At 37.3% G+C, this 20,879-nt stretch overlaps 1 protein-coding gene across 1 annotated transcript in view; it reads right to left on the bottom strand.

The window, feature by feature from the left end:
• Nucleotides 1-812: 812 nt before the first annotated feature.
• Nucleotides 813-20,879, bottom strand: part of NHLRC2 (NHL repeat containing 2) — a 52,792-nt gene continuing 32,725 nt past the window's right edge. The window contains exons 6-11 of the mRNA XM_032423318.1: nt 10,669-10,768; nt 7,957-8,188; nt 7,256-7,378; nt 5,926-6,132; nt 4,499-4,718; nt 813-1,568 (exon numbers count right to left, since the gene is read on the bottom strand). Coding sequence (XP_032279209.1) covers nt 1,312-1,568; nt 4,499-4,718; nt 5,926-6,132; nt 7,256-7,378; nt 7,957-8,188; nt 10,669-10,768 — 1,139 coding nt within the window. The 3' untranslated portion in view covers nt 813-1,311. The remainder of the gene's footprint in view (nt 1,569-4,498; nt 4,719-5,925; nt 6,133-7,255; nt 7,379-7,956; nt 8,189-10,668; nt 10,769-20,879) is intronic.

Here is a 20,879-nt window from a genome sequence, read left to right as displayed (position 1 = left end):
TCCTGCAGAGATCACACTTCTAATTTGCTTTTGAAGGGAAAGGCATATTATGCCATTTTGTCTATAAATATTTATTGGATAAATATAGTTTACCTGACATTTTCAAAATCCTATAAGCTGATTAAATCACAAACATATTGAATCAATTATAGTAAAACCAAGAATAGGCTTTTAAATAGTTATAAAGGGAAATGATAAAGAAAAAACTTTTAGTATCTTCTAGTGACAATTTCTTTTTGGGTTAAAAATAACCCCAGTGTCATTAAATCCCTGTATGTTTCAGCCCTAATATTTTAAAGAGTAATAAATATATATACATATTAATAGCATGAAAGTGCTTCACACTAAAATTTTCTTTGAAGGCTTAAAAGTGATTTTTAAAAACATCACAATAAGTGATCATAATTTAAGTTCTGAATACGGGAATCCAAAAACCCAAACCCCAACCAATCTGCATATCTTAATGCTTCTAAGTGAAATTTAAACCTCTAAGACAACATATATACCCATTTACTCAGATTCAGCTGTCACAATTTATTTTTTTATCGTGAATAGTATCACAGACAGTAATATGTCTCAAAGTCCTTTTCTCTGTGAAAATTATAGTATCTCTGGGGACTCAAGGGAGTGAGTCTGTACATCCTTTGACACACTTTTTCTGAATAGAGTTATAAGGCCTTAATAATGGTATGTTAAGATAGCAAATAATTTATAATAAAAATAGAAATTCTCTTTTAAATCACTCTCAACTGAGAGAATCACAGAAGAGAACAAAGAACATATTTACCACCCAGATACTCTTTAAGTTTCTACTGTGATGTAAAGACTTTTTTTTTTTTTTTTTTGGCTTAAACAGACCTTAGGCTTTGAATGGCAGGTGTCCTGGATCTTGGGTTCTGTTTAAAGTTACTGTGAAATGTATATATTCAAATGTGCTCCTTGATACTAATAAAGGTAGAAAAAGTTAGTTAAAATATTTGGTTTCATTATCAGTATTCACTGCGAATTATGTTCATGATAATATTCTAGACTACAGTGTGGATTTAAGTTTTGTGCCAAATAGCAGCAGGGATTACAAAATCATGGTTCAAATGATGGTCAGTGATTTAGCTGGTACACAGCCAGAATGAAGGAATTTGTTTATACTAGATAAGTAAATATGGAGCATAGCTTTATTTTAAAATCAGTTGCTAGAACTGAGCAGTGGGCTCCTTGGTATCCAGAGGCAGAAATAAAGCTGCTTTTCCTAAGTTACAGTGATGATGAGGATGGAGGACAGTGGCTGTGGCGGCCAGGTAGCTAACTGGCTTGTTAAAATCCATACTTGAGCTCTACTGGAGCGACGCACCCTTGGTGTGCACTGCTTATTTGTAAAGGCTGACTGAACAAAATTCCCTTCATCATACAGGCATTGCTGTCTGCGCTACAGTAATAAAGGAACACGCTGATAGATATCACGGCTTCAAGTGATAAGCAATCTCCAGGAATCTGCAGTGAGATCGCTGGTTGACTGGAAATGCTCTCTATTTCTCCAGAGGGTATCTGTCCTTGAAGAAGCCATTCATTGCCTAGAAAATAAAAAGGTAAATTACTAAGACTGTATAAGAAGACAAGTAGGTAATTAGACAAACCTTATGAAGGCTAAATTCATTCAATCAACAGATACTTACTGAAAGCCTCTAAGTGCCAGGCATTATGCTCTGTGTGAAGGACACAGATGGGATATAATGACCACCCATGAGAAGTCCCCAGGCTAATGATCTTGATATCAAATTATCAAAATTCTTCCTTTGAACACTGTAAATTGCAAATGTCTACTGAAACCAAATTGAAGAATGCAAACATGGCTATAGATCCTTAATCCTTGAAATTAAAAATGAAACCTATTAAGTTCTATAAACAAATAGGTCATTTTTATCAGATAAAGTGTTCAGGAATGCCAGTGATAACTACAGAATAATGTAGGGTATACAAATTGTGTACAACTCTGCAGTCACTTTCAAAGTCAAGATAATGATGAATTATTAAATATCCAAAGGTAAAAACCAAAAAATACATTTTTAGAGACAAGTAACACTGCATATATTATTCAGATCGGCTCAACAATGTAAATACTAAGATTTTGTCTGCCTCATTTTAATACATAACTCTTCTTAGATTTAAATATGTAGATTATAACACAAGTGTAATAAACCATTAAAAATCTTTAAGCTTCTAGTATCAGAATTTTAAAAATGTCTTTATTCATGCAGTGCCTCCTCTCAGAAGGGACGTCTGCGTCATATTGAGGAAGGACATGTTTACACGGATATTCAGCTTAAAGGGGGGTTAGAAATCAAGAGCCAGCATCTGGAAAACACAGGACATACTCTCCTGCCATCTTAAAGAGAAGACGTGGAGCACAGTCTCATGACTTCTCAATGACTTTGGTCATCTGTACAAAACCTACTGAGTGGTAATGAAATTCTATATCTACTTTTTGGCTTTCTTCTTTCTTTTCACCTCAGGATGAGTCAACGGACTCGGAGCACCCGCTTCTATTAGGCCTCTCCATCTCCCTTTCAGTATATTGCTTCTAGTTCTCTGTTGATTCAAAACTCAAATTTGAGAAAAATATGTCAAGTCAGAGTAAGGAGAAAGTGAAAGGTGAAAATCTAAAATTCTTTGGCCTTCTTTGCTTCTGTATTGGGGAATATGTTTTATTTCATGTTTGGCTTTGCTAGATAACAGATTAGTGGGAGACTTCTTAAATCAAAACAGGAAAACAATTGTGCTATTTTAATGTCCAATTCTAGAAATAAACACAAAGTCTTTTTAGATATTTTTCAGATATATCACATGTGAGATTTGTGAAGTTATAATATGCCAGTGGTGCTTTACAACTGCCTTTTTGGAGGGGGGACTTCAAATCTTCACATGTGCTGACAACTTTAAGATTATATAGACCAAAATTTAGTTAAAAATAGATGTTTTAAGTTCTTCGAATAATTGGCCAAGAAGAAAAACTTTCCTTTAATCATGGATGTAACAAATGTACCGTATAAAATAATTTTTAAAAACCTTAAATTATTAGGACTCTTGTCTGAAAGCTTATTTGCCCATGTACAATAAAAATGGAACCACTATTTTGGACAAGTGCTTTTTCTCTACAGACTACTTCACCTTAATACTACCTGTATTTTGTATTCCAGTGGCTCATTATTAATCTCTGTGTTGGACCAAATAGACTCGAACATGTTAATTTGTCAATATTGTATTTTAAAAATCAATCCACTGCTCTTTCTTTAGTTACAACAGAGAGATGAAATTAACAGTGACCACCAATCGATGCAGTCCTTGCAGACTAAGAGACATGGCACAACAGTTCAGCCGACAGTCGAGGACTGAGGAATGGCCAGGGTTTGAGTACTCTCCTGTCCACAGAGCTGGCTCCGAACGTCTTCCTCCTCCTCACCTGCAGAGCTCAGCCTCTCCCTTGTTTCAGCCACCCCAGGGCCAGCCTCCCCAACTCTGACCCAGCAGTTCCTCCTGGCTACACGACCAAGATCTCTGGGTTCTCTTGGTGTGGATGCCCAGCGGGTAGCTGCAGGACAGCAGCGGCTGCCCTGAGAAAGTAGCAAGGTAGGAAGGCATAGAGCCTGGGACTGGGGAAGGCACAAAAGTGTGTGAGAGGGTAGGAGGGGGGAGGCGGGAGGAAATGGAAGACTGAGAACATGTGAAAGAGCGTGGGAGACCAGGACAGAGGAAGGTCATTAGAGACAAGAAGTCAGCCCTTAGTTCTGGACCGCTAATATTTTACTTTACAGTTGATTAGAGGGGCTGGAAAGCACTGCTATCAGGCAAGCGGCAGGCTGATTCCTTCTTATACATTAATCAAGAGCACACAGCGCTTCAAATACACATTCAAATCTTTATTACACAATTTACAGTCACTGAATACTTTACTTGGGAATAGACTCGAACAGGAAGTGCTCTTAGCTTAAATGACTACAAATTAGTAAGGACAAAGGCTCTGCCTGCATTCTGATCACAGTGATTCATTTGTATTCAATTACATATCCTCCAACAATGTTTTGTTCTTCTACTTGGATGGCATGCTTTTAAGATACTGTTTTGGCATCCATTTTCTTATAGCAAGCAAGTAATGGGGCTCAGGTTCTACCTCTGGCATCTCTAAAGAAGAAAATGCAGCTTCAGGCTTAACTGGTAAATCAAGTCCTTTTGAAATAAAATGAACAGCAACTGTAAGTTCTAAAGCACCTGATAGATGCAGATCTGGAAAAGTAAAAGATAGTAGTAAAACCACCAAAAAACTGAATTGGAAAAAGCCTAAATCAAGTTACTTCAGTTAAAAGAGTACATTTAAAAAATAAACAAAAAAGGGGAAAATCAATTTCCTTCTTTAGAATGGACTCTGAGATTTAGAGCACTGTATTACTGGAAGGTAGACTGGTAAATACAATTTCATACTGGAACGTTTGCAAGATTATTCTCGTACCTTCAGCTGTTAGAAACCAACAACTGGGTACACCTTCGGTCAGCTCTGCTCCTGATGGGAGGTCTAATCTTAGTCTGAACTGGAGAGTCTGGCCTGGTGATGCAGCCACTGGAGAAAGTCTAATGTTTGGAGCAGATTTAGGCAGTTTGGGCAATGTCCTCTGTTTCTCGACCAGGAATGGGCCATCTACCACAGCGTTGTCAGGTCTGAAGAGTGGGAGCTATAGGAAGTAAGAAAATCTGTTAATTAAAACACAAGTACTTCATAGTAATTGTAAAGAGCTTATTTTTGAACCTCAGTAGAAAAATGAGGTTCTATGTCGATAAAACTTAATTGCCATTCTAGTCTGAATTAGGAATGTGCTTACTTAGACGTCCTTATAATTATTTTATAGGTTCAGAAACATATTTCATCCTGGCAAAAAGATTACCAATACAAATGAAACAGAACTAAGTTCATTATCCAGGATGTTTATAGATGGTAGGAAATTAAAGTAAAACTTAATTTAAATGTAGGGGGTATAATTCCACTTACAATTTTCACTGCCAACTATAAGATGATCTATGTCAAGAGAAATGACAGTTGTTATGGCAGTCAGTATTTTTATTTTAAAATATATCTTGGGGGTGCCTGGGTGGCTCGGTCGGTTAAGCGTCTGCCTTCGGCTCAGGTCATGATCCCGCGGTCCTGGGATCCAGCCCCATGTCGGGATCCCTGCTGAGCAGGGAGCCTGCTTCTCCCTCTGCCTGCCGCTCCCCCTGTTTGTGCTCTCCCTCCCTCTCTCTCTCAAATAAATAAAATCTTTAAAAAAAAAATATGTATCTTGGGAATTCCTAGAATTTTAGGAAAAAAGCTCTTGCTTTTTTTTTTTTTTCCCAGCCAAATGTGATATCAAGAGGTAGCTTGAACATTTTTGGAAACTATATCCTTATCTTTAAAAATTGATTAGAACTCATTTAAGTTTCTTCCAAAATTGATTAGAACTCATTTAAGTTTCTTCCAATCTTATTTTCAATGTGTTGAGAAATGTGGCTCCTAGAGTTTCCTTTGGGAGGTTACCTGGTAAGAGATTAATGTGTTATCTTTGTTTCCCATGGTGAATCCAAGAATCCTTAAAAAAAAAAAAACAAAACACCTGGACAACCCAACCCATGTAGTATGTATGCGCAATGTGTGTATGTCTATACACATACTTTTTTTTTTTGACATTTAAACAGATGAAAGTTCAAATTCTCTCCAACTTCCAGTATCTTAAACACTCTCATCACAAATGGAATTTTTAACAAGAACAGGGCATTCTGGAAGGAGCATTCACTACATGTTTTACGTCCAACACTGGAGATGATTTAACCAAAAGCGCCTCTTTCTGTGCTGTGAGGACTTTAGTATCATTCTTAAAATAATACTCTTACACTTTGATTGCTTACCACAGAAATCGTTTTTGTTTCTAAATCCATCACTTTAATCTGATGATTATTGGTGTCTGCTACATATAACTGGCCATTCTCCCCAATACACAAGCCTCCTGGTTCATTAAAAGTTGACTCGGTAAAGCTGGAAGTGATAACGTTACTTGCGTCTCCAGTTCCTGCTAATGTTGAACAGTTTTTTGTTTTTGGATCCACAACTTTAATCTAAAAAGAAAGAATAATGCAGTATATAGCTGAAGGTCAAGCTCTTGTTCGTAGTATAGGAAAGTGTAGTGAAAAGCAAACCAGAGAACTTGACTGCCATTAGCATTCTTACTAAATCTCGGAAAAAGAATAGGCATTTCCAGCGCACCTGAGTGGCTCAGTCAGTTAAGGGTCTGATTCTTGATTTCGGATCAGGTAGTGACCTCAGGGCTGTGAGATCGCACCCTGCATCAGGCTCCGTGCCCAGCTTGGGATTTCCTGCCTCTCCCTCTCCCTTTGTTCCTCCCCCCACTCATGAGGGTGCTCTAATAAATAAAAAAAAAAAAAAAAAAATAGGCATTTCCATATTTTCTTGAAAAGCCAAACATTCAAATTACAGTCTCAGGGGAGACACTCCATTTTGAGAGCTAAAAATTACATAAAACACCCAATTACATCTTATCTTCCAGCAGTAATCTTTGATGAAATTATTTCTGGAATCAAAAAAAATTTTTAAATGTTATTCTTTTTCCTCACAATGAGACCCAGTTGAACTTTCTTCTTTTTCACGAGCATCTAACACTGGCTGAGAATTGGCCGCTTCTGTTAAACCTAATGATTTCCAATGGTGCCTCAATTATGTTAATTTATGGTGTCATCACAAGGTATTAACATTTTCCACTAGTTTTTATAGAAAAGAAAAATGCAATAAAAATGGCAACAATTGAATAATCCGTGCAATAGAGACAAAAATGGAAATGCTGCTGAAGATGGGATTGTTTGCGAGCAGGCGCTGCAACCATGCACAGCCTGAAGACGTTCCTCTGTCAGCTGACATACTAATTTCCCCGACACCTGCCGCCTTATTTACCCTGTTACTAGGCAGCTCTGATGGATCGCAATGCACGATTTTGTGCTGTAGTCATGGGGAACTGATTTAGTCCCTTCTCCAGCTCCGAGCGCCATCATATCCTCTTTGCAAAGAAAGGACTAAGAACAGAACAGCAAAGGCCTGTACATAGTTGTCAAAGACTGTTACTCCTCTCTATTTTAAAGTGGCAGTTGGAGGAGGCTCACAGAGCTTTCAGCTTTTTACATGCCACAGATGAAAAGCAGGATAATCTAGAATTCTGTTAAGACTCACCTTGTGATTATAAGAGTCTGCCACATAAAGTAGATTCCTTTTCTTGTCCCAAGTTACTCCAAGTGGGTGCTGAAGCTTGGCACTGATTCCTTCTCCATCAACATCACCAAAAGCAAATAAATTCTTTTTTTTTTTTTTTTAAAGAAAGAAACAGCATGTATTAAAATTCTTCCAGTGCTACAGCATAGGGTATAAAGTAAAAAGAAGACTATATATGCTACTTAAGTTAAAGGGGAAATGGGTCTGATTTCATATAAATAGACCTGGGTATTCAATTCAGACAAGAAAAAAAAATGACAGAATTTTGAACCTGTGTTAATTTGTGGCACTTGGTACTTCTATTCACAGTAATCACACATCTGGTCAGGAACAGGTCAAGTCTACTAATCTGGTGCTCTTTCCACCCTCCTGCCAAGTATCTAATTTACATTTTCCTCTTTCCTCTGTAATCAACATTTGATCCTTCCATTCTTCCTGAAGCCTTGACATTTGTGTAATCAAGTAGAGTCAACTGACTTTTCTTAGATGGTTTTGTTACTTGCATTTCTTTATATTCACATTTCCTTTGGCCTGACTTCCACTTTAATTTATGGATAGGCCAAGAACTCGCTCTCCTGAAATTTAATAACTTCACAATTCGAAACATGCAAGCGGGGTTAAGGGTCTGGGCATAGCATGCAAAAGCGATCTTCACGCATTACCATGGGATCTCTTTCTCCTCCCACGAGGTGCTTCACTGCTCCGTCTTTCAGCGAGACAGTTCTCACCGTGCTGCTCTCACTGTCTGCAACAAACAGGCAGCTCCAGGGATCTTCGGGGGCCAGAGAGAGACCTGAAGGCTGGGCAAAGCCTGCCTTGTGAGGATATGCATTATTTCGGTTCTCTTCATTTCCACTTCCAGCAAACCGAAGGCAGGTTCCTTTTTTCAGCTCACTAAAAAAACCCAAGTTCATAGGTGGAATCAACATCGTTATGTTGTGTCCAATTTAGTCATCAAATGAATGTAAGTAATGAAATCGGTGGTGATAAACACTGTTAAAAAACAGACCCATGATCTTCGCCTCAAGTGTGTAAGTCAGCTTTACTTTCCCTGTAGTGCTTCTAAATCATTAACTTACTCACTGTGCAGGGACCTTTACTTTTTTTTTTTTTTTTTTTTTACATACACAAAATTGAAACTATTCTCAATGATCATATTATTGACTGGATAGTTGTGTGTGGTTTTTTTTTTTCCTACAAATGGCCAGAGATAGGTACATCTGGATCCCAGCTTAACTTCTTACAGGACAATTATGCTGCTTTAATCAACTGTAAAATCAATTTCTTATATACAATAGAGAAATTTCTATTTAAAAGACTTTGCAATGATTCTTTTTGTAATAGAAAGCTTTACACTTTGACTTCTAGGTTTATGCTGGAGGAACTGGAAGGAAGACACGGTGGTATGCTGCGTCGAGGGAGGGGAAGAAGCTGACTCAGGATGCAAAGTAATGAGACGGCATGTACATCATCTCCAGATATGGCCCAGCAGGCAGAAGTCTAAGATGACCACCAATCACTTATTCACTGATATGTTCCCAATGGGGGATAGAGGCAAAGGGATACAGAATGTATAAAATACAGCCACTTATTCAAGAAACTTAAAGAAAAATATAGTCAGAGAAATACATGTGATAATATGCCAAACAAATAAATTAAAAGGTAATTAATATGAATCTTAATTTCAAATAGGAGTTTCCTTAATTAAATAAAAGAAAGAGTGGGGAGAAAAAGTAACTTCTAAAACATTAGCAATCTTTACCAGTAAAAAAGATCAAGCATCCTTAAAATTATGATACAGGTCCATGTGATCCGACTGGACATTTTCCTATTATGAACGAGAGTGACAAAACTCTACTTATTTGGAAATTTAGCCCACTCTTGACCATATGGGTCGAAAACAGCCATCTAGAACAGTGCATTCTGGCCATCTCTGTTACTTCTACTGTTTATGCCTCGCGTTAATGTTTCTGGTCACCACACTGTTCAGGCTACTATCTTCTCTTGCCTGGAGATGACCACAGTCCCCTCACTGCTATCTCTGTGTCTAGTTTTCTCCCAGTCCAAATGCTGCCAGTGTTCTTTCAAAAACACAGAACAAATCATGTCACTAGCCAGCTCAAAACTTTCCATAAAGGCATGCAGAATAATGTTCACATTTCTTCAAAGGACACAGAAGGCGCTTCACAATCTGGCTTTTACTCACATCACTGGTGTCATTTCTTGCCTGGAAAACCTCCACTCTCCCTAACTCCTGCTCCTCTATCAGGTTTTAATTTAGCAGCTTCTTCCAGGAAGCCTTCCTTGATACCTCATATTTTATTGATATTGGGTATTCCTCTTATTTATGTAAGGGACAATTTTACTTTAAGGGACAGTCTAGTAGGAGGAAATAGTTATGGAAACCAGCAAATGCAACCAGAAACAGGGTGGGGGGAGAGAAGAAAAAAGAGGGAGGGAGGGAGGGAGGAGGAGGGGAAGAGAGAAAAACTTTTCAGTGCAGTAATGTAACTACACAAGGAGTGTAGTGAGGTCACAGAGAAGAGTATGGTCAGTTCTACCTGGAGTGTGAGGGAGAAGGGACAAGGCTCTACAGAAAGGATATAAGAAACTGTGCAGAGACACTACTTTTTCATCTTTATATCCCCAACAGTGGTAGCGAAACTCCTACATTTAGTGTATAAACCAGGCACCAGGCTGAGCTCTTCATACCTATTATTAATTTTCAAAACAAGCCTATGAAGTTAAGATATAAAGAGACCGAAGCACAGAAAGTTAAATTGGCTCTCCTAAGCTCCCAGAAATAGTAAGGGGCAGAGCCAGGATTCGATCTCAGGCAGGACTACAAAACCTGAGCCATCAAGCACTCTGCCACATAGTACTCAAACGTTTGTAATCCTGAGCAGGGATGTGTGAACTGCATGTTAAGAGAGTGGCCACCAAACATTTCCAGTTCTCTCTCTGGAGGCTCGATAGGACTGATCTTCCCACGTTCCCGGAAGTTAGCAATGGTGGTCACGAGACTTACTTGGGCTGATGAAATTTAAGTGATGTGTGTCACTTCTGAGTAGAAGCTTTAAGAGCCACTGAGCGACTCACCACCTCTCTCTCTGCCAGGATGACTGGCAAAGCTCCAGATGAAGCAGGTGGCTGCTTCATCAGCCTGGTCAACAGCCTGGCAGAGGAGTGCTCCCCAGTGAACCTATGTGAGTGGGCAAGAAACAACCTCGTCTTACGCTCCTGAGAATCCGGTTGTTTGTTACGGTGCTGTAGCCCAGCACATCCCAACCAGCACAGAGGCGTTGCAAGAACAGAGACTTGAGAGGGAATTCTGTGAACTCATAGTTTACCCAAAGAGAGATACTGTCACTCACTTTTTCTTTGGTAGTCTGCCACAGTCCAGCAGCAGTGCCCATATCTGATGAGTCCCCGCCATGGCTATCCACAGAATGTCATCTGTTTGGACCTCTGAACCTTTATAAAAATAAGCAGTAATTAATATATGTGTCTTGTTAATACAAACACTCCATGTGTTTCAGAAATTTAAAGATGAGAGCAGCATGTTTATAAATCATCTGAAGAAAAAAGTATTTACAGTTTTAAGTTGCTTTTGAAATTTTTCCATTTTCCTTGTGAAAGGTTTATTTCTTTAGATTTATAAATTTACCTGTAAATTCACAGAAATCCAAAGTATTCTTAATAGCAGGATGTCCCTCTGCATCTCTGGGCACAACGCTTTTAAATATTTGATTTCTTATTTGATAAAATGAGTTGACATATACTCTCCAAAGAAACTCTGCCAAATACCTAGCACTAACCACTGAAATCATATGCTTTAATAACAGGTTCTTTGAACAATTTCTCATGAAAAAACTACCTTTTAATAGTGTAAGAAATAGGTATTTCCACTGGGGCGCCTAGCTGGCTCAGTCGGTAGAGCATGTGACTCTTGGTCTCGGGGTCATGAGTTTGAGACCCACGTTGGGCATGGAGCCTACTTAAAAGTAAAATAAAGTATTTTTTAAAAATGTATTTCCACCACAGGATTAGCTAGACTTAGATACACATCACAGTTGCTATTTAAAAATCCATTGTATTAATTAATTGGCTATGAGGCTTTTTCCAAAAAATATAGTTGATATGCAAAAAAGCTATGACAACAATATATTACAATATAGACTACAATATATTACAATTGTTTACTAAAACTTGTAATTTTCTACTTTCTTAGACTGATGTTACAACTTACTACAATGTGACAAGGCTCTCTTTCTCAAATTAATTCTACTGTTAAAATATTTAATTTAGGGGTGCCTGGCTGGCTCAGTCAGTGGAGGATGTGACTCTTGATCTCAGTCGTGAGTTCGAGCCCCACACTGGGTGTGGGGCCTAAAAAATGTATCTATCTTAAACTGTTTCCTGAGGTGACTTTTATATGTAGTTGAGAATTTTTAACTAAAATAATTTGGTCAGATATTCCTTATGCTAAAAGAAGTATCTTGGTAAGGCCATTTTATTTGTATTTTCTTTAACTTCAAGGAGTGTGTGTCCAGAAGGAACCTGTTTTCCTTCACTTGTATTACCTTCAAGTGCCTTTCAATTTAATGACAACAAAAATATTGATGGTTCTCAATAAATTATGGTGGCTATGTGCCAAGCACTTTATAGAGATTATCACTTACATTTTCTCAAATGCCCCAAGGGACAGGTAGTGTTATTTGGCCCTTTTTACAGATGAAGGAACTGAGGCCTTAGAGAGGTGAGGTAATTTGCCAGGATCCCAGTGCTAGTAAATGAACTGGAATCTGACACGAGGCAGTCCGACAGAAAAATCTATATCACATGTTGCCTCTTTTTCTGTGTTCTTAATTGCTATCCTATGAAATCTAAAGGAAAGCATTTCAATTTAATTTTTTATAGTCAAATATTTTTATGAACAAAAATTACATTAAAAGTGACAAGGGCATCCATTTGTTCTGGGGACTCAGTCTCTGCTTAATCACCTTTAGAGTAGATCAAAAGCTTTTCATAATTATTTTATTTTGCTTCTGCCATGTGAGGACAAAGTACAAAGGTGACCATCCATAAGCCAGAAGAGAGCTCTCACCAGAAACCAATCATGCTGGCACCTTGAACTTGGACTTCTAGCCTTCAGAACTGTGAGAAAATAAGTTTCTGTTGTTTAAGCCACCCCATCTGTGGTATTTTGTTATGGCAGCCCAAGGTGACTAAGACATTCTCCCTGAGAACAGAAATGAGACAAGGATATCTGCTAGTCAGCACTTTTATTTAACATCAGTTGAAGGCCCTAATTTGTGCAACAAGAAGAAGCAAAAATCATAAAGATTAGAAATAAAACTGTAATTATTAGAAGATGACGTGCTTTTAAAGCCTCTACCTTGCCAAAGGAGAGCTGTGTTGGTATCTAGCTGAGTGAAAGACCAAATCAGTTCTCCAAACAGACCAGCCTAGTTCAACCAGGGTCTACTATATGAAGGCCAAACCTCATAGTGGTAAAATGCAAACAGTTTGTTTGGTTTTGTTCTCTGTGTACTTATTTCCTTTAGAAGCCTGAGGAATGAGAAAAAGTATAGAAGCAAAGGCTGTGTCAGATCAGGATTTCGGCGTCTTGGGATTCCCCGTGACAAATGATGGTGATGATGATGTTGACAGTGGGGAGGGGGAGGGAGTGAGGATGATGACCATCCAGAATATTTCCTATGTTTAAGGCACTGAGCTAATGAATAAGCACCTTACAGGGATTATTTCCTTAACAACTTCAGTAAGTCTTATTCTTATCCTCTCCATTTTACAAAGAAACTGAAATTGAAAAGGGTTAAGTAATTTGTTGAAATTCACACAGCTAAACCTGGAATAATTTGTGAGTCTGAGTCCAGATTATTAGTGTTCTGATCAGAATGAAGGAAATACAGAAGTGAGCCTTGGCCCTTATGGCCAAGTCCTGCTTGGCTCATTGTTCTCCCTCCCTCCTGCCTCTGCCCCATGGACTTAGCTCAGGCTTGAAGTACACAAGAGCATCTTCTGTGTGATCAGAAGCAGAGATCTGATCAAATGTAATCATGACTGTCTGTTCCAGGATGTGTGCCTGGGTTCACTCCTGTCCTTCCTTCCCTGTAGCCTGTGGAATAGCCTATGGCTGAATAATCTCTTACCAGGATTTTTTCCAATCCCTTGCCTTTCCATTTTTGGGTTGTTTCAGCTTATCAGCAGCTCTTTGTGACTCACAGGATGAAACTCTATGTTATAGCAAACACTTCTGCAGTATTTTGTATGGGGCCAGGCACTGTTCTAAGTGTTTCATGTATATTAACCCTCGTAATTCTTGCAATAAGCTTTTGAGCTAGATCCTATTATTATCTTTAATTTAGATGAGGAAATTGAGGCATAATGAGACTAGGTAACTCGTCCAAAGTTACATAACTACTAAGATGTAAAACTAATTAGAACCCAAGCAGTCTGGCTCCAGTCCATGCAACACTGCCTCTCAGGAAGTTTTTACCCAGCCTGATAATTTCCCTGAGGGCTGAAGAGTTTGTTCTTGCAGATAAAATGAGAGCTAAAAAAAAAAAAAAAAAAAAAAAAAGAAAAGAAAAAGAAAAAGGTAGTCTGGCATTTATAATGCTTATCAAACCAACAAGAATCATATTAATAATTTATACTGTTCACCCTGCATTTTGAAATCTAAAGCACACAGTTATATCACCAAGTATGGGTATTGGTTTTGTTCCTCCTAATAAGAATGTGACAATCATGAACATTTCAATTTTAAATTAAGAGTGCACTTAGTGTTATTGATTTTCAACAGTCACTTAAAAAAAAAAAAAAAGACAATGCCAAAAGCTGAAAAAGGTTTTGCGAGTATTTTAAAAGGCAAAATCTCTCATGATTGTAAGGATTAGTGAAATAATTTCAGAAGACAGGAATAAAATCAGCAAATGAAATATGAAAATAAAATTACCTGCCAATGAGCTTTTAAAAATTCAGTGTTATTTTAAGCAGCCATGGTCAAAAACAGATCCCAGTCATTAGAACCCTCTAAATAGCAACTGTGAAATTGTCCATTTGTATAAATAGTTTTTTCTACACAGTCTCTAAGCCTCCTAGGAAGCAAAACCTCATGCCATTAGGAGAAAGAAGTAAAGCCTAGCACCCCCATGGCACAGGAAAACACCAATCACAGCTGGAGAAGGGTAGGGAAAAAAAAAACAAAACCCTTTCTATCTCTGAGGGAGGGGCAGAGAACTATCTTTGGCCAAAGACCCCATACTGACACCAATACAAGTTTCCCACTGCTGGGGGAGCAGCAGAAAATTCCTCTAAACCACTCAGAGTTTAGCTGCCAGAGAGAGAAGGAACAGGAACAATGAAAAAGCTCCCTACCTCCTTTCATGGAGGCCCAGGCATACAGGGTCTCCCCGAGACTGAGGCTGACCAGAACAGAACACCCCGTAGCCCCCGTGCAGCCCAGGACGGAGTAACAAACAGCAGCAATCTATTTCTTGGGATGCTGCAGGAGTGCAATGCAGCAAGCCCTCTGTGGTCAGCTGTGCAGGAAAACCCCTCCAGCATGTAGGCCCCACACTAAGGCAAGGGCAGCCCACTGCTAGAGGAATTTGAGAGCTATGATAAACTGACAGTAACCACAGCAATAATAAAACCCAGACCCAGCCTAGGTTCTGACTGACTCAAACTTCCCTTACAATGGCATAAATATACTGATTTCATCAGCCTCTACAGTTCTATTCAAAATTACTGGAATATAATAAAAAATGAGAAGACACACATAAAAGCAAAGCAGAACAAAACAAAACAACCCCCAAACCAAAACCCCATTTTCAAGAAACAAAGCAATCAACAGAAACAGACTCAGAGATGACCTGAAATTTAGAACTGTATGACATGGGGTTTGAAAGAACCGTACTTTCTATGTTAAAGAATCTAGAGAAAAAGGTGGCCAACATACCTAAATAGAATTTAAGCAGGTAGATGGAATCTATTAAGAAACAGTAAAATGGAAATGCTATACCAAAAAGAATCTGTGATAAAAATTCAACAGACTCATCAGGTGATTAAACACAGCTGACGAAACAATATAAATAAATCAATATAAATTATCTGAACTGAAACACAGAAAAGAAAGAATAAAGGGTGAAATAAAAAAAACATGAGACGTAAGAGTTGCTGGATAGAACGTATCAGAGCCTAGCATATAAGTAACTGAAATCCCAGAAAGAAGAGAAAGGAGCAGAAAACATATTTGAAGAGATGATAGGTGAGAATTTTTCCACAAATAACAAAGGACACAAAAGCAGGATAACTCCTATACATATCAGTCAAACTACTGAAAACCAAAGAGAAAATCTTGATGGCAGCCATGAAGGAACTAGGAAAATAATTAGACCTCTTGTTTAAAACTCTGTAAGTCATAAGGCAATGGAATGACATCTCCTATATAAATATAAATATATATATATATTTAAAAAAAGTCAATCCAGACTTGCATATGGAGTAAAAAATCTTTCAAAAATGAAGGTATATACTTTTTCAGACATCCCACCTCCAATCCCCCACTTAAAAAAGAAAGGCCAAGAGAAATTAATGTCAGCAGACATGTGCCTCAAGAAATGTTACAGAAGTTCTCCAGGCTAAAGCAATATTATTCCAGACGGACACTTGGGACTCCAAGAAAACAGTTTGAAAACAGTTTGGCAGTTTCTTATAAAACTACACATACACTTACCATATGACCCAACAATTTCAATTCCTAAGCATCTACCCAAGAAAATAAATACATATGTCCACATAAAAACCTGTACGCAAATGTTTATAGAGGTTTTAGTCGTTAATTGCCATAAACTAGAGATATCCAAAACGTCTATCAACTAGTAATTAATAAACAAATTGTGATACAGCCATACAAATGGAATACTACTGAAAAAAAGAACTGCTGATAGAAACAACAACAGGGATGAATGTCAAAAGCACTATGCTAAATGGAAGAAGCCAGACATAAAGACTATAATGAGCAACAAGAAATAGATGATTGTTGCCAGTAGGTGGAGTGGGTGGTAGAGGTGGTAGGAGGGAGACTGAACAAGGGTCATGAGAATTTCTTGAGGTGATGGAAATATTCTGTATCTTAATTGTAGTAATGGTTATAAGACTGTATATGTTTGTCAAAATACATAGAACTATACCTAATAAGGGTGAATTTCACTTTCTATAAATTATACCTCATTAACCTAAAAATTTTTATTAAAAAAATCTTAGAAATACAAAGTCAATGTGATAAAATAAAAGAATCTTCTCTCAAATTTTAAATATAAAACTATTTTAACAAAATAAAAACACAGTAGTCACATTGTATAAATTCTATTCCTCAAAAAAATCTATCATCTGATTATCTTAGAGGATTTTTTTTATGGTATTTTATAGCATATTAATGGAAGTCAAAGAAGCATATTATCTAAGCACATAAGTACCAACACTAGATTTTTAGACTAGCATACTAAACAGCTAGATTTCAATCATTTAAAGTTGTATAAGAACAGCTAAATTATAAAATGCTGATTAAAGGGCCAAGGAAGGTTAATGGAATTCGGGCACATTGTCCTTTCCATAAATTATTCTAAATCAGGTAACGTCTAAAGTACTTAGAGACTAGCAGGGGTTTTGACCTTTATGATAAAAAAGCTCTTAGAAACATGGCAAAGATTCTGAAAAACTATAAATTTATTGTAGCTAGTAATTATTTTTAGTGCATTATGAAGCTCTGACCATATTCACAGTGATAATAAAACATGAACAAAGATGAAACAATCTCTTTTGTAAAAATCATTTTATGTTAATTATTTTTATGCTTTTATTACTGTGATGGCATGGGTTTGGGCTATTCAGTCACCATTTAAAATACATACATACATCTTCACATAACACGTATACTTAAAACAATCAGAGGTATTCAAGTACCTTTCCCTAATCTCCTGAAGTATGTTGTTTATTAAATGGATCCCTTGATAAGATATACATTCAGTTGAATATTTGTCCCCATTATTTTTCATTCTCTTTACCTAATCTATTGCTTTTTCTAAAAGTTCAATTTTTAACTAAACATACATACAAATGGATACATGTTATATATATAAAGTTTAATAACTAAAAATCTATGTGCACACCACCAAGCTGAAGAAGAAGAAATTATACGAAAACCTCATGCATCCCTCCATGATCATATCTCCTCCTTTTCCCACAAGGAACCACTGGTCTAAAAATTTGTGTTTTTTGTTTTTTTCTTTTCTTTTTTAATTTTACCACGTCTGGATGGATCTCTCAATGTACAGCTGACCCTTGAAAACAGGTCTAAACTACATGGGTCCACTTATGCCCAGATTTTTTTCAATCAGTACAGTATAGTACTGTAATTATATTTTCTCTTACGATTTTCTTAACATTTTCTTTTCTCTTACTTTTTTTGTAAGAATACAGTATATAGGGGTGCTAGGGGCTCAGTCGATTAAGCGTCTGCTTTTGGCTCAGGTCATGATCGTAGGGTCCTGGGATGGAGTCCTGCATTGGGCTCCCTGCTCAGCGGGGAGCCTGCTTCTCCCTCTCCCTCTGCCGCTCCCCCTGCTTGTGTGCTAGCTCTCTGACAAATAAAAAATCTTAAAAAAAAAAAAGAACACAGTATATAATACATGTAACATACAAACTGTGCATCAGCTGGCTGTTTCTGTTGGTGGTACAGCAGGCTATCAGCAGTTAAGTTTTGGGGGAGTCAAAGTGACATGAAGATTTTTTCCTGCAGGGTCAACTTTCTGTACAAGAAATCACCTTGTAGTCTCTTCTGCAGCTTGATTTCTTACTCAGACGCCGGCGACTTGTCTGCGGATGCTACTTGTAGCTGGGGCTGTTACCGGCCCTGCAGGACAGCCTAATGTACGAAGATACCACAACCCTGAATCTAGTTTTCCATGTTTTCCTCCTGATAATTCCGTCCTCTCTCAAATTCATAACTATGGTAGAATTTCAGGAATATTCTCTTAAAGTGTTAAAAAACTTAAGTTTTTACATGAACAATTTTTCTCAGCCAGTCCCCTTCAAGTTGCGTTTAATTCCACATCTGTTTAAACTAGTTGTACGATTACATAATTTATATATACAGTGACCAATTCAATATGAATGCAAATGGAAAGTTGTTTTTATGAAAACAAAGTTGAATACTTTGGAAAGACTCAATAAAAGCAAGTAGCCAAGTCAAATTGTTGAACTAAGTGTGGAAAGACAATTGAAAGAATAAGTTAACAACATTGCAGCCCTCAGACTTCCTTGCAAGTGTTTCAAAATTCTCATCACATTTAAGGAAACCCAAATAGTTTATTTGGAGTGGTACAAGACGGTCAGGGGCTACATGAAGAAAAGGCTTTGGTCCTACATCAAAAGATTGGCTTAAAAATGTATACTTATAGTTCTTAGAAGAAAGTATTTTTACTTTTATGATTCTCAGATTTTTAAAAAGATTTTTTTCCTAAATGGACCAGTTACCATAGTCAATCACATCAGTAATGGATTCTACTCCATTTACTTCTACTTTTATTTCCACAAATGATTCAGGTAGCTTACAAAGAAATAAATACTGATGAATAAATTTAAAATAAAAAAATTGAAGCAGTAAGTAAATAGGGTAGAAAAGAAAGAGATGCAGCTGTACTCATATCAAAGAATGAATGCCATGTTTCCATTATACTTTGCTAAAGATAATTTGTCTCTAAGTTTTCTGGCAATCAGTACAACAAAACAAATACAATCAGTTATGATATTCAAATTATCAAAGAGCTTAAATCAAACTTGATACTTAGGAAAAAAAGTATTATCTATAATATAGAGATCAGAAAAAAATTTCTCTAGTAGAGAAATTTATTTCTAAGGTAATGACTGAACTACCAACAAATCCCTATAGTAAAAATCGTAATAAGTCCCATAGGACTGTGTTTTGATGAAATACATATCAAACACATATGCACACATACAGACATAAATGTGTTGACACATTTTTAAATGAATGACATGATGCCAAAATACTATTTAGTAAAAACAATTGTAAGAACAAATATTCTGTAATCCAATTTCCCTATACTCTGACAATATACATTAATCCAGGATTGGATTTTAGAGTAATTATTGAAAGCAGTGGCTCTTAAAATGATTTTGGGTAATGTACTCTAAAATTCTGATGAAAATCTGACCAATTCCCCCAAATCTTATATAGAATTTCTGAGAAGTTTAAGAATCTCAAAAAACCGGGGCGCCTGGGAGGCTCAGTCGTTGAGCGTCTGCCTTCGGCTCAGGTCATGATCCCGGAGTCCTGGGATTGAGTCCCGCATCGGGCTCCCTGCTCAGCGGGAAGCCTGCTTCTCCCTCTCCCACTCCCCCTGCTTGTGTTCCTGCTCTCGCTGTCTCTGTCAAATAAATAAATAAAATCTTAAAAAAAAAAAAAAAAAAAATCTCCAAAAACCTAACCAGGAATGCCTGGGGTATATGACTCAAGGTTAAAAACTCTTGGACTAGAGTCGTCATTATGATTATAGGTCCTTCATAAAGTGCTTGAAAACCATTTTCTCTGAGCATTTTGAAAGGTGTTAAGCTTAAGTGCATTCAAGATTACTCCTTTTGCCAAGTACCTGGAGTGAAGCTATTCTAAGCTCTAAGTGAAATGCAGAGCCATATGCTCTTAATGATCTGTTGAGCTAAGGTAGGACTCACCACTTCCTTTACTGAGAACTGAGCTTAATAAAGACATAAGTCTCAGCACATTATTCAGTTGGAAGCTGAGAGGGTACGTGTCTATAGACCCAAGATTTTCCTTAGAAAGCAATCTGGGTGCATTCTCAATAGGAAATAAACAACCAGAGATTCCATGCTATAAAGTATGAAAAACTTTTAGCCTAGAAAAAATACTTAAATAAATCCAACTAAATAAAGTATCCAGTAAAGTACACCCTGTTTTCAAGCAATGTAATATCTGATTTATGTGATAGAATGAATTACTAGTCTTAATTCTTCACTCCTCTGTTGTACTATTACACATTCATACCCTTACCAGAGCCTCACTGTAGGCAAAGTGTGTATCCCTGCCCCATGACTTTGGGCTTAGTCATGTGACATGCTTAATAACAGTCGGTAAGCAGTTACGACATGAGCAAAGGCTTCAAATGTGTTTAACTGGGCTTATTCTCTTGTGCTCCTACCTTCTGACAAAAGAATATGCTTCAGACAGCTATTGGTTCAAGGAGGTTGAGAAACAGGGTAGATCTAGACCCAAGAAACAGCCTGGAACCAAGCCCAGGCTTAGCCTTGATCAGCTGAACCCCAATCCTATATAAGAGTAAGAAATAAAGGTTTAGGTTTGTATGAGTTTTGGGATGATTTCTTATGAACTGTTATTATGGCAATTACTAACAAATACAGTACATACAAGTTGTAGGTTGCAAAATGTAAATATCTATAAATGAATTGCTATATGCACTGTTAGCTTTAAGTTCCCAGGGGCTTACATGCTAAGGGGAGA

This window comes from Phoca vitulina, unplaced genomic scaffold (genome assembly GCF_004348235.1).
Source record: "Phoca vitulina isolate PV1807 unplaced genomic scaffold, GSC_HSeal_1.0 scaffold28, whole genome shotgun sequence".
NCBI classification, from domain to species: Eukaryota; Metazoa; Chordata; class Mammalia; order Carnivora; family Phocidae; genus Phoca; species Phoca vitulina.
Note: the sequence above shows the minus strand (reverse complement) of the source record. Positions and strands in the feature narration are given on the sequence as shown.